This window comes from Cryptomeria japonica, chromosome 6 (genome assembly GCF_030272615.1).
Source record: "Cryptomeria japonica chromosome 6, Sugi_1.0, whole genome shotgun sequence".
Taxonomy (NCBI): domain Eukaryota; kingdom Viridiplantae; phylum Streptophyta; class Pinopsida; order Cupressales; family Cupressaceae; genus Cryptomeria; species Cryptomeria japonica.
Genome location: NC_081410.1, coordinates 495,924,708 through 495,940,057, shown reverse-complemented (window position 1 = coordinate 495,940,057; position 15,350 = coordinate 495,924,708). Strand labels below are relative to the sequence as shown.

At 38.6% G+C, this 15,350-nt stretch overlaps 1 protein-coding gene across 1 annotated transcript in view; it reads right to left on the bottom strand.

The window, feature by feature from the left end:
• Window positions 1-14,695, bottom strand: part of LOC131052791 (uncharacterized) — a 50,819-nt gene extending 36,124 nt beyond the window's left edge. Inside the window, exons 1-4 of the mRNA XM_057987417.2 lie at window positions 14,118-14,695; window positions 13,853-14,005; window positions 12,060-12,128; window positions 11,736-11,906 (exon numbers count right to left, since the gene is read on the bottom strand). Coding sequence (XP_057843400.1) covers window positions 11,736-11,906; window positions 12,060-12,128; window positions 13,853-14,005; window positions 14,118-14,468 — 744 coding nt within the window. The 5' untranslated portion in view covers window positions 14,469-14,695. The remainder of the gene's footprint in view (window positions 1-11,735; window positions 11,907-12,059; window positions 12,129-13,852; window positions 14,006-14,117) is intronic.
• Between the last annotated feature and the right edge of the window lie 655 nt (window positions 14,696-15,350).

Below are 15,350 nucleotides of genomic sequence, written 5' to 3'. Positions count from 1 at the left end.
AGGAAATGACTTAGATATCAATATAACTTAAGCAATACCTTTAAAATAAATCGTCCAACCTTTGCCTCAAGTTATAATTTAATTTAAAACACCATTTTTCATCGAATACTGAACCTGCCAAAACAAGCTCCAAGGATATGGAGAAACAAGCTGAGAGAAATGCCCTGCCAAAAATAGTCATTGAACTGAGCTGAAGAACCCTTGCCAAGAATAGTACCAAAAAAAGCTTGGAAGACCAACTGCTCAAACTGACCTATCAAGAATAGCCATCTGAATAGGCCTGCTGACATCCTGTTAAAAATACAACTGCTAAAAATAGTAAGTGTTTCCAAAGTGATTTTAACCACATTCTGAGCAGCCGTTGCACTTACTAAAATTAATAAGTCTGAAAAAAGTCACCCGATGCAGATGCATGTCGAACCATCTTGAAACTCTGAAAACCCAGAAGGAATCCAGAATCCAAACAGTCAAACTCCCACATACACCCCCTGAAAACACTAAAGAATCCTCCTAGAAAATAGGAAACCCTAATTTATGCTCCCAACTAGCCTACGGGCCTTCGAAATAGACTAACGACCAACTAAACTAATCACTGCGGAGAAGGGGACATTACAGCCTTCTCCTTATACTTGTTGTTCATGTCTTCCAAATGTTGTTTAACCTGAATATGTAATGCTACCATGTGATCTGCAAAGTCTTCTGCTTCTGAACTTCTCCGGTCTTCACTGCTAATGTCTCTCAATTCTAATATCCCTCTAGAATGCACTACGGTAACAATTTCAAAAGGTGTTCTTCCGATACTTCTATTCACTGAATTGTTGTAGGCAAACTCTGCTTGTGCAAGGATCAAATCCCAACTTCCGGTTTTATCTCGCACTAAACATCTCAACAAATTTCCCAAACTCCGATTAACAACTTTTGTCTATCCATCAGTCTGTGGATGAAAAGTAGAGCTAAACTTCAAATATGTCTTCATCTTCTTCCAAAGTGTTCTCCAAAAATAGCCAACAAACTTAGTATCTTTGTCTAAAACTATGCTCTTAAGTAATCCATGCAATCTTACCACTTCCTTGAAAAATAGGTCTGCTACATACAATGCATCTGATGTCTTCTTACAAGGTATGAAATGAGCTATCTTCGAGAATCTATCCACTACCACAAATATAGAATCATTCCCTCTCAGTGTCTTAGGCAATCCAAGTACAAAATCCATGCTTATATCCTCCCAAGGTCTTACCGGTAATGTCAAAGGTTTATACAATCCAACATTCTGACTACTATCCTTTGCAACTTGACAATCTCTACAACTTGTTGATGTGTTTTTTGTACACGACCGAACACAGAATAAAATACCAAGGTATCTTATCCTCTCTTAAACAAAGTTTCCCCAAATGTTGAAGATTTCATCGAAGGATCAATCGAGGCAACTCCAAGGTTCTTATAAGTAGGTTCTCTACTTGTGGATAAGCTCTTGCGGTATGATGTGATTTGCTGGAATCACAAGGGGACTTACATTCGACTGTCTAACCGTCTGATTTGCTAGAACTCAAGTCCTATCTACTAGCTGGAAGATAAAGAAATATCAAAAGGTACAGGTTTTGGAGAATCTAATCTAAGACCTAGAATGCAAGAAGATGAATGAATGACTAGGTGAAGTCCTACTAGGTTGGGTCTCACCATCAGATTGAACAACCCGACACCAACTCAGTGCGATCTTCTAGGGGATACTTCAAATAGATTCAAATCATACACCATCAGACATTGATCACCATTCAAGATAATGCATGAACAATAGACATGTAATGACTTGAAATTAAGTTCATTCTATGTCAGTTGACCACACAAGGCGCACTTACAGTCAGCAATAGGCTAGTGGTTTGGACTAGGCGGATTCCACACGAGTGCATTCAATAACTTCCTTCATTCTAATTATTTACCATCTGAAATGAAGATTCAACAAGAGACCATGCATATTGCAAAGAAACGACAAATTTCACCATATCTTCAATGAAAATGGAATTCATTTACAATTTAGGCAACAATTTCTTGCCTTCTCCTCCTAATCTACTCTATTGCTATTCTATTCACTATTCTAGCTACTAACTCTTAACTATTCTAACCTCTATTAATCAACTATTAACCTTTTACAAATGAAGAGCTAGAGCTTTATATAGAGAGCTCTTTACAATTCAACGACTCTGATCAATTTACAATCAACGGCTAGGATTACAAAATGGAAAACCCTAATTAGGGTTTCCTATAACAAACTCCTTAGCCAATGAGAAAATTACATTCAATGTGTAGACCAATAGGAAGCAGGGGTAGGTGCCTCGAAGTTTGTGCCATCATTGGTGAGTCAGGTACATTGAATCTGGACATGCTGAGGTGGACCGATCTGATTAGAGGAATAGTGACTGGGATGCCACCTTGTCTAGTACTTCCTTTGTGATGACTTTTGTCGATTCTCCATCGTCCTTGATATACTTGATGAACGATGTACCCCCTTGACTCCTATGTGCTTGATGAGGCCGCCTCACAGTCAAGTCACTCTTTCTTCTCTGGTAGCATGTGGTTCCTGTGTGTGGCAGAATGAAGATTTTGAAGATAGCTTGCAACTCCTCGAACACTTGTAGTCTTCCTCCATGCATTTGGAGTGTCCTTGATGATGATGGGACTGGAATAGGTCATCCTTATCTTGGCCTGATCCTCTTCCATCTGCAAAACAAACCAAAAGATGATTAAATACACATGATATATTTATCCCGATCATAGCATTTCTTACCTTAAATCATTAATAAGAAGGCATCAAAATGGAATTCGCTTAGGATCCTCTCTAGGGACAGGCCCTATAAGACTTTCGCTCTAGACCCTTTGGAAGGGTCAAGAGCGATTTTTTTTATTTTGCTCAATTAGACCATCTCTTCCAACATTTCACAATCCTAGACTTAAATCTTCAAACCTCCTCCCATCATGATTTCACAACTAGCCTTTTGCCTAGCTCAAACAAGGTGAAAAATAGAAGTTTCAAAGGATTTTGCTCTGGACCTTGTGGAAGGGTCAGGAGCGATTTTTATGATTAGGTCCAAATTCCATCATTTATTTACTCCAAATTGCCTCCAAAGACAAGTATACACTAGTCTTCTCTCTACCAAGGCCTAGGAATCCATATCTTAGCCTCCATCATGAGCAAATTAGGTGATTTTGTGAATTTCATTGTGGACCCTTTGGAAGGGTCAGGAGCGAAATTCATAGTTTGCTTGCTTTCCCTCACTTGGCTCTATCTTTCCTACCTTGTTTTCCTTTGACTCTCACCTTTGGATCCCTCTCACACGAAGACAACACTTGTTTGATCCCAAAAAAGGCCTGAAAGGAGAAATTCGCTCAAACCCATGGCCAGGGACAGGACCTATTTAGAATTTCGCTCTGGACCCTTTGGAAGGGTCATGAGCGAAATTCATGCTCTAGCTCAAAATCTTCACTTTTGGTGGTCACAAGCTAATCAAAGGCATGCCTAGGGGTATCTTCAAGCTCAATTCACCTTGGTCAACGTTTGTCTTAACACAAAATTGGAAGAACAAAGAGATTTTGAGAATTTCACTCTGGACCCTTTGGAAGGGTCAGGAGCGAAATTCAAGATTTAGGCTTGATTCTTCATTTCTTCAACTCCAATCTATCTCAAAAGGCAAGAATACATCACTCCACTTCCATCCATGCCATAGGAACCAGGGTTTGGACCTCATTTAAAGAGAAAATAGGTGTTTTCAAGAATTTCACTCTGGACCCTTTGGAAGGGTCAAGAGCGAAATTCATAATCTTGGACAAAATCCTTTATCTTCTTTACTTTCTATCTCTTCAAAAGGCAAAAACATGTCAATTTACCCCCATTATGTCCAAGGAACAAGGCTTTTGGTCAAAACAAGGAAGAAAATAGTGCTTATGGAGAATTTAGCTCTGGACCCTTTGGAAGGGTCAGGAGCGAAATTCTTGTTCTAGGTTGATTTCACACTTCTTCCCTTCAGTCCACCTTCAAACTTGATCAAACTCACCTTTCCTCACCACAATCAAGTCTATTTGCCATCTACTTAGCTTAAATCCTCACTTTTCAATGTCTTAGGCAAAATAGAGTGTCAAAATGAGGATTTCACTTTGGACCCTTTGGAAGGGTCAGGGGAGAAATTCCTATTTTGGGTTGATTTTCACTATTCCATCACCTCAATCCACCTCTCAAAGGCTAGAACACATCAAAGTCCTTCCATCCATGCCTTAGAAGTCAAAAACTTGGCCATAACAAGTAGCAACATAGAGGATATGTGAGTTTCGCTCTGGACCCTTTGGAAGGGTCAGGAGCGAAATTTTCACTTTAGGCTCATTTCTCACTTCCTTTCTCCTTTCCATCCTTTGGACATAACTTCTCAAGCCTCCTTCAATCATCATCAAGTGAATTTGCTCCTTGAATTGGCATTTAGTTCAAGATTTTGTGAAGAAATAGGGTCCTACAAGAATTTCGCTCTAGACCCTTTGGAAGGGTCAGGAGCGAAATTCACCCTTAGGCTCAAATCTTGACTTCATCTCCCACATTTCTTCATCCAAACAAGTGAATTGCCTTCAATAATACCTGGGACATGGATTAATTCATAGTTTTGGGCAATGTAGAGTGCCTTATAGAGAAATTCGCTATGGACCCTTTGGAAGGGTTAGGAGCGAAATTCCTATTCTAGGCTCAATTTACCTTGAATTTGACTTGACTTTGCCTTAGACTCGCCCCTTGATGCATATCCTTGCAAATTCACTCAACCACTCTTTGACTTAGGTGAAATCTTGTGTTCTTGGTGAAATTTCGCTCTGGACCCTTTGGAAGGGTTAGGAGCGAAATTCCTATTCTAGGCTCAATTTACCTTGAATTTGACTTGACTTTGCCTTAGACTCACCCCTTGATGCATATCCTTGCAAATTCACTCAACCACTCTTTGACTTAGGTGAAATCTTGGGTTCTTGGTGAAATTTCGCTCTGGACCCTTTGGAAGGGTCAGGAGCGAAATTTGAGAATTTGCCTTAGAGACCACTCAAACATCCAAACTTCCACCTCAATCACATTGCTCTTACCTACAACAAACCACCTTGAGGAGTTCCTGGCTCAAAATCTTTTGATTACAAAGACATTTTAACCATTTCGCCCAAGTACCCCTGGAAGGACAGGACCTATCCTAGAATTTCACTCTCGACCCTTTGGAAGGGTCAAGAGCGAAATTTCTCCTCTAGGCTCAAATTTTGACCTTTTCATCAAATCTCCAAGTCTAGGCTTGTCCAAGGTGTCCCCAAAGGATAAATAGGTCAACTTCACACTATTTCAATGTCTAGAACTTTCATCATTCATCAATTTGACCAATCCCAGACCCTAAAAGATGATATTCACTCACAAGGCTTCACTGACTTCCTCAAACTCAGACATGTCATCACCTAGCAACAAGAACAAAATTTGACCTAAGGAAGACCTTCAAAGAGACCCCGTCCTAGAGCATCCATTGACTCATCCTAGCTCAAACAGAACCTGCTATCTCAGTGATCCCTCTGGCAACTCCCAAAATGCAAAGGCTAATAGACAAGAACCTAAAAGATGAAGAAAACTAACCCTAAAAAGCAAAAGGTAGGGGTCCCCATTTGCAATGGGCAATGTGTGAATACGTCACAACACAACTCTGCACATATCTCTTAACATCCTTATGAATCTGCGGCCAAAAGTACTGCTCACTCACCAGTGCTACTGTTTTGTCAATGCCAAAATGTCCAGCTAGTCCTCCACTGTGTTTCTCCTTTATCAGATTCTCCCTCATAGAACTCTTAGGTATGCACAACTCAACTCCTCTTAATAACATCCCATCCTGAATGAAATAATCCAACCATTTGCTTTTGTCTACCATAACCGGTTCTCTACATGCTTTCCAAGGTTCTGCAAAATCCGGGTCTTCATCATACAAGGTCTTCAAATCCTAATACTGTCACTCTCATCTCTGTCAGCAAATTCCTTCTCCTACTCAATGCATCAGCAACTTTGTTAGATTTCCCACTTCTATGCTTTAAAACAAAGGTGTCACTCTGCAAGAATTCTGCCCATCTCATGTCTCTGATTCAACTTACTCTAACTGTTCAAATACTGCAAAGCTTGATGATCTGTATACAACACAAACTCCTTAGGCAACACGTAATGTCTCCACTTCTTCAAGGCTTGAACTATGGCATAAAATTCCTGATCATACACTGAATATCTCCTCCAGGCATGATTCAATTTCTCACTGAAATAGGCTACTGCTCTTCCTTCTTGACTCAAGACTGCTCCTATTGCTGTTCCACTTGCATCACGATCCACTTGAAATACTTTGTTGAAATCCGATAAAGCTAACACAGGTTGCTCAGTCACTTTCTGCTTCAATAGTTCAAAACTTTTGTTTGCTCCAGTGGTCCACTTGAATTCCTTCCGATCTCCTCTCATGGTCTCAGTCATAGGATTACAAACTGAACTGAAATTTATGATAAACTTCCGGTAAAAACTAGCCAATCCATAAAATGATCTTACCTCTCCAATGCTTTCTGGTGTAGGCCATTCAACTATTGCTTTCACTTTCTTAAGGTCCATCTTCAAACCATCCTCAGATATCACAAATCCCAAATAGACTAACTCATCCTTCATGAAAGTACACTTCTTGATATTGATCAGCAACCTCCCTTCTCTCAACCTCTGCAAAACTCGTCTTAACTACAACAAATGCTCCTCTTTTGTCTTACTGAAAATCAGAATGTCATCCAAATACACAATAACAAACTTACCCAAGAATTTCTTCAATACCTCATTCAACAGCCTCATGAAAGTGCTCGGTGCATTACTCAATCCAAAAGGCATCACCAACCATTCATACAGTCCTTCATTTGTCTTAAATGCTATCTTCCACTCATCACCTTCTTTGATCCTGATCTGATGATATCCACTCTTCAAATCTATCTTTGTAAAGTATTTTGCTCCACTCAAATAGTCCATTATGTCATCCATCCTAGGCAAAGGAAACCGGTATTTCACTGTGATCTTGTTTATTGCTTTGGACTCAGTACACATTCCCCACTCTCCATTCTTTTTAGGTGCTAATACTACTGGTACTGCACAAGGGCTCAAACTCTCCCTGATCAAACCTTTCTTCAACAGCTCCTGCACTTGTCTATTCAGTTCTTCAATCCATCAGGTACATTATCTGAAATGATGTCCTCATATTCTGTCTGCAAATCTTTATCTCTTCCGGGTGTTCTCCTTTCGGTTCCGGTTTCTCGGTCTTCTTAGGAACTAAGGCAAAACACACATTCTCATGTCTCAATCCATCCAGGAATTTCCTTCCATCTACCAAACAGATTATAGCGTTCGTAAAGACTTCATTCTTCAAAGGTTCCTCCAAGGGTAACAAGGCTTGCTTCATCCCATTGGCCACAATAGTGTATGTATTCTTCCTCCCATCATGTACTGCCTGTCTATCAAACTGACAAGGTCTACCCAAGAAAAGGTGACAAATATCCATAGACATAATATCACACAAAACTTCATCATGATAATTCCCAATTTTCAATTTCACCAAACATTGTTCACTTACTAACAACTTATGTTCGTCCTAAATCCATGCTATCTGATAAGGCTTAAGGTGTTTCAATCTCTCCAATTTCAACTTATTCACCATCTCTTCTGAAACAAGATTATCTGAACTACCATTATCAATAACAACTTTACAACACTTACCGGATACCTTACATCTCGTCTTGAACAGATTCTTCCTCTGCAAGGGCTCTTCATCTCCTCCGGTATGACACAAAGCTCTCCTCATCACCAACAGTTCTCCATCTTCCGATTTATTGTCCAATGGGGTTCTCTTCAACCACTGTTGCTCTTCCGGTAGTTTTTGTCTTCTTACATTTGAATGCACGATGTCCTTCTCCTCCACACTTAAAGAAGGTTCCTCTGAATGTCCTCTTGTCTTGTCTTCCAAAATTCTCATTCCGGTAACCATCCGGTTCTCTCCTCCGGTAGATATTTCTATCGTCCTTCCGATATGAATTACCTTCTTTGCTCACTTCCTTGTCCTTGCTCTGATCTGTATTGGTTCCTCTTCCTCTGGTATGTCCTCTTCCTCGAAATCTTCCTCTGGTAAACCTTCCACCTCTGCCTCTGCTCATGTCTTTTATTTAACTTCTCTCCTGCCTTTAGGGCATACTGGTAAGCCTCTTCAACACTCTACAATTTGATCATACTCAATTCATCTTGTATAGACATCCGCAATCCGTTCAAATATCTTGCAACTTGTTCAACTTCATCATCAACATGTCCGGATCTGATATTCAACTTGTAAAATGCTTCGGTGTACTCCTTCACACTAGATTCCTTCTGTCTCAAATTCTGCAATTTCCGAAACAGATCCACTTGATAATTCACCGGCACAAACTTTGACTTCAACTTAGCAATCATCTGATCCCATGTCTTATTCTTCTCTTTACCTCTTCTCTATCTATCAACTTGCAAATGCTCCCACCAAAGAGATGCATGACCTTTCAACCAAGTACAGGCATATTTCACCTTCCTCTCTTCTGCAGTGTTTTCAAAATCAAAATACTTCTCCATCTCCAAGATCCAATCCATCAATTCATCTGAATCTAACTTCTCATCATATTCTGGTGGGGTAAAATGAGGTTTAGTATTCGCTCTACTCAAAACCCTCAAAAACCTTTCCTCATCCGGATCAACCGCCGGTAGGTTTGCTTGTTCCTGTCAAACTTCTTCTCCTTCATCTTCACTTACATCTTCAATATGTCGGCCTCTTCTTTGGGCTGTCTCCACGGCTTCTAATCGGACTGCTATTCCTCGAAACATCTCCATCACAATAGGGTTTGCATTCCCACACGCTCCACCATTCCTAGCTCCTCTTCGTGCCATCGTTCACACTAGTCCTCTACAACTGCAGGTTGAATCCGCAATCCGCCACCCTACAAAAAAATTTCAGGACACGCAACCTCCGGAACGAAACTTCGCTCTGATACCACTTGAAGTAGTCAACGGTGAGGAGGGACCTCAAAGAGATCAATCCGGATCGGTCAACAAGAGTAAACACAACGGAAACACAACGATATGATGGAGGCAATGCAGAACAGATTGTTTTATTGCATGAAATTTGATTACATACAACCGGGTTACAACATACCGACTTACAAGCCTGGTAGAATAGGTCACCACCGGGACCTTGAATCTTATGATCTATCTTCTACGCACAATCTAGCTACTCAATTCTCTGATTGATTGCATTCTAATGCGTAATTACAAATATATATATATATATATATATATATATATATATATATCGATCCAAAGGATCCAGTCGGCCCAAAAGGGTTCAAAACCCAAAGAACAAGACCTAATATGTAAAAAAACAAGGTCAGCCTCCGCCAAGAGATTCCTCCGGAATATCCAAAGGATGAAACGTAGATCACGGGAAAAGGTCAGCCAAATGCCAAGGAACATCAGAATCAATGCCCAAGGCTCCGCAAGCTTCGGAAGGGGTTCCAGTAGATAACCAGAATAGGTCCAAGCAACCGTAACAGGAAACTATCATGGAAACCGGTAGCGATATCTTGCCAGAAAATGATCCAAAAGTGATGTGGTCTGAAAGCAAGAAAGATGATCAAGTTTTCAAGTAAAATCCAACTCCACAAGATCTGGTGAGCCAAAGCCGGGACACACAGAAAACCAAAGCCGGGACACACAGAAAGGAAAACTGAAACTGCAAACAGAAAGGAAAATGTTTTTGGTTGATGCAAGATTGCTATGAACATCACAGAAAGGAAAATGTTTTTGGTTGATGCAAGATTGCTCCTACATCACATTTTGTCTTCTTGTTTTAAGTCTAAGATGATGTGCCTATTTGTTAGCATGCCAGTAATTACACTATTAATTAGTGCCCAACCCATCTTTTCTATATAATATTATAAATTGATAAACCACCGTTAATGGAACAACTTATCTTTTTAGGAAGTTAGTCCACTAACCTATATTTTTGGTCAATTAGGCCATTTGGTCATTAGGCAATAAATATACTGTTTCATGGTACAGTTTATAAAAAAAACTTGTTACCTCTAAGGGGAGGTTATGTTTTGAATGTAAGAGGTTGCTCACAAGTCTACAATGACCGTCTAAGCCAAGGACAGCATCCATATTGTTCCTGAAAATGTGTAGCCTGAATTGGCGTCCATACCATCATGGGAAACTTAACTCCTTTTCATCAAATGTCTGAATATTTTCCACAAATATTAAGTTCTGTTTAATTCTCCAGTATTAAAAAAGTGAGTTCAATTCAGATTTTTCAGCAGCTATAGATTTCAGTTTTTTTTCAGCAATAACATATTTCAACTCCCATGGAGTTCCAGATTTTATTTCCAAGCAGATAAGATTTTCAGTTGAATAATAGATTTTCATATTTCAGACATTATATCTGTTCAGCTTTTTTAGTATTTCAGTTTCAGATTTCTACAGTGTTTGTTCAATTTCATATTTCAGTTTCAGATTTCCATTTGATATATGGCAACAACAGCACACTTTTAACTGATGTTATAACAATGATGAATGCTCAAGGCTGTCATTTTACCAGCCTTTCTTCGTTTCCTTACTTTCTGTAAAATTCTCTACATTGATAGAGATGCGTGCTTGAGAATAAGACTGCTCAATGTGACAGATCAACCCTTGGGAAGAAGTTTTCTAAACCCAATGGTTGAAAATAAATTATCTATTTATCCATGCAGTTGTCTAAATTATTTCAATTAAAATATCTAATCTCAACTTGTATGAATGGTAATCTAACTCATCATCATCAAATCATTTTATCTTATCTTTCATCATTTTGTTATAAAGGTAAGGCGCACCTAAGTCTGCCTTTAATTTGCATCTTTGCAGGCATTTGAAAATATCTATCTGTTAATCTATGTAGTCATCTAAATAATTAAACTCTCTAATATCAATTTCTATAAATGGCAATCTAACTCTTCAACATGAAATCGTTTTTTTTTTCATCCTTTTATTATGATAGCAAGTTAAGCCTAGGTCTGCCTGTAGTTTGCATCTTTGCAGGCATCGACAGATGAGTGCATGAACCATAATATGTTCATTTAATGGACGGGATGATGAAGTTAAAAGGAGTGCATATGTTCTAGTCCAGATTATTACTTGAACTAAATGTTGTCAGTTACTAGCTGCAAGATTGTGTAAATATTAGCAGTAGCAGGTCACATGTATTTTGCCAGCCTTTAAGTTGTAGACGCCAACTGCCTCTGTCAAAATCTTGGTGGATATGTAAGCTTGTGAATAAGGACTCACAAGAATCAGTCGGTTTGCATCTTGAAATACTTGTTACTTAATTTTTAACAGTGTAGATAAATACATAACTTTTTATAGTGTAGATATGTATGAATGGTCACATGTACATAATCCAACAAGTTGTGCATGAAATGTCATACATTACCATCACAAGTGATGGGATCAGCTCAGGGACTTGGCTATCTTCTCTACGTGCCTTTCATTATATCAAATATTTGTTCCATAATTAATAAAGATATAGAACTTAAACAGCCTTTCCATTTGAGTTGATTCTACTACAAAACAAAGATAACTAAAAAGAAAATATGAGTGCATCTAGACAAACACTGAGTGACTAATGCTTACTTGCCTCTAATAAATCATCTGCTTGGTTGGCAATGTCATTCAGATTGGCTTTAGGAAGCACAACTTTCCCTCCAGTTTCATAATCAAATGTTCCTCCACCTCCAGCAACACGACGAAGTAACTCTAGGCGACTCTCCTTCCTAGGTGTTCGGCAAAGCATCCCAACCACTTGCGCCTAAGTTCAAAAAAAAGAAAACATGACAGTCGAGAAAGAACTTACAATCATTGCATGTGAAATATGATTGTCTCTTCTCAAGAATATCTGTTATGGATCTTGTGATAGATGAAGAAATAGCTATAGCATAAGATAAGCACGGATAGGTCTTACATGTGGAGACAATTTCCTTGTCATATATGACATCACTGTGTCCTTTATCACCTCTAGTAGCCACTTTCTCTGTAAATGAAGCAGGACCAAACATTAATAACTAGGATACATGTGTTTTATATATAGATATATAATTTCAACACCACTTATGGAATATAATTTACTCTGTATGCTTGGAAATAAAGATTCTCGAACCCTGCTTTTGTTTACTTGTGAACCCAAAAACGAACCATCTACGATGTTCTCTGTGGCCAAAATTTGGATGGTGGTTTTATACAATTCAGTGAAAGGAAAAGATATCAAGTGCAATGAACATTGGATTATGTAATGCATGGACAAAATTCATAATAACCATTCTATTTGCATCGTGCCCATGTCTACTAGGATTAGAAGACCTTTCTAAGTAACCGATATATACATGAAACTGAAGAAATATTTGAGGGCCCTTACGCAATACATAAGATTTGGAGATACACAATTGCTGTTGAAGGCAAACGTATAAATTGATGGTATCATATGGGAAAGTGCATGAATGTGTCAATTGAAAGGCAGGTATAGAGATGGATCATCCAGTGCATTATCTGTTAATAAAAGGTACACCACATGAAAGGGTTCCGAACCAACAAGAAGCTTTGGACATATTGAAGATAATGCCATTTACTCTGGCTATGTTGACACATTCCAAATGGACGGAGTTCCATATGTTGATGTCTTGAACCATGTGACTAAATGTAGATTAGTTTGTAACTTTGTGGGGGGGGAAAGAGGGTGCAGAAATTGGACAAGACATTGAATTTTGCAAGCATATTACTTACAGAAGCAGGAGAGAATTCACCAAATATATAACAAAAAACCATTAGGAATGGTAGTCTTGGTGCAAGGATTTTGCCATTACTTGTTGCCCAACCATTTTCTATTTTCTACCAACTATCTTGCATATCAAGATGGGCATTGCTGCTACAAGAGTTAACATCCTTGTATCATGGAATGTAAGAAATCATGCAATAGCATGTCATCTTTCAAGAATTAAAACTGGTAAATGAATAGTAGGGGTAAGTAATGATAATATGCATTCTCAGTTACCCAGCAATGCAGTTTTACATTAATGAAATGAATATTAGGAGTCCCTTGGAGGGGGTTGGTGCTCCTAATTTTAAGCTACATGTAGTCATGTGACTCGTTATTTGTGTACGAAATACAAAATATTAAAATCAGACAATTATTGTCTGAGAGAGAATTTCATGGGCTGTGGACAGACGATGGCTGAATGTTTGCAGCAACCACATTGGAATTTTGAAGGTGCGTGACTGCGCTGAAGAATTATTTGTGGAAGAATTTTAATAGCAGCTATTACTTTCGAAAAAAGTGCAGCAGAGTTGAGATATTACATCCGTGGGAGCATTTGACAGAAAAAGTTCCTAAGTGTACTCGGTGGCTGGTAAGAAAATCTAAGGAATCAAATGGACAATAAAAAGTCAATAATTTCCCTTAAAACCATCCATTGTGCCCGAGCGACATCAAATCTTTGAGGACCAAAGAATAAGGAAAATGAATCCAAACGGGAAATCCAAACGGGAATATCCTACTCTGAAATTACAGATTAAACATAGAATCACTTAATTGCAAAGACGGCTATATGCCCAGTAACAGGCAACACATGCCCTTATCACTTTGGTAATTCTTTTGAATAATATAGCCTCTTCACTAAATTACTATTATGAATCCAAGCCCATATATCCTTTGCTCTCTAGAAATACAAGGATACGCATACATTTAAAAAATTCTAGGCAAACCTCGCTAACTTCATTCTCAGACTGGCTGAGCATAAAATCGAGAGCCATCATGAAGCTGGTATCGAGACTCTCCACTCTCCTCCCCACAACTCCTTGAGCTGCTATATGAACTGCAACTTCCTCTGACTTAGCGTCCATTGCTATATCTTTCAACTGCATTAAGCCCATCAGATAGAGTCGCGCCAAGCTTAAAAAAAGCCTAAAAATTGCAAAACCTCGCAATCACCAATACATAAATTCCTATAACTGATATTAATGGTTTTACCAGTTCTATCATTTCCTCTAGTACAGAAGTAACTTCTTCTCCTCCTCTGAGTAAAGCCTGGTATTTCTTATAGTCCCATTTATCCTCCTCGTCGCCGGAATTCTCTTCATCCTGTTTGGGCATACTTTTCTTCTTGGGAAATGCATGCCTTGTAATGGCCTTGAAACCAATAAGCGACTTCTTGAAATTCCAAGAAAAAATTATGTTATTACTACTGCCAACATTTTTGTGGTTGAAGGAGAACTTTGAAGGCTTAGAAATGTTCAACGGTGTTAAGAATGAACACGAAGTGCTCGTGTGGGTATTGATTCTGGCAATGCTACACCACTCAGTTGATATGGTTAGCGCCATGTTTGTTCCCTGGAGCTCGAAGAGTACAGGGTTTTAGAGATTAGAAAAGCAGAAGTTGCTATATATTGGGACACTGCGTCTTGAAAATGTTACGTGCCATTGCAAGATTATCGCTTGTGATTCATAAAGTTTTGATATAGGAGAAGATCCTATAGTGCATCCTAATTTTGTGCATCTCAAAAATCTCAAAATCTTGTGTAGAAATTTCAAATCACCTTCAATTTTTTTTTACAGTAGTTTATTTGGCAAGTCTCCTTGCTTATAACTAAAGATTTCAGTGTCACATCATCAAGTATAGTGCCACATCAGCGTGTCTTTTGTCAAGGTGTCTAGAACAACCCAAAAAAAATTGAGACCAATAGACCTGCAAAAGAGGCCCCAATACTTGTACACTTAAAGAGGCCCTAATACTTGTACAATTGATGTCGCATCACATGATTGGTTACTTTTCACAACTAATGGTACATTTCCTAACAATAACAACTTTAAAGTCACAACTATTGGTGCATAAACACACAAAAATTGATATTTTATGTTTCAAACAATAGTTTTTATTTGTACTATTATTGGAGCAAAAAGTATCAACAACCCTCACAACAATTCATACATACTCAACTACTAGTGCTCTTCCCTTATTGAGTACTTGTTTTATTTTAACAAATGTTGTAAATATATGTTTTTGTAGCTCTTAATTTCATTTATTAAATGATATTTAGTCCTCAAATCGTCATTGAATAGTTAGTTGATAGGCTCTTAGTGCGGGCTTTTGCCCGTCAAAGTGTCAGCGTTTTGGCGAGGTGCGTTTTTCAACATGTTTCTAGCAAATCCCTCTTTTTCGAGCGATGAGTAGACATAGTCTGCCACATCGTCTACTCGATACCC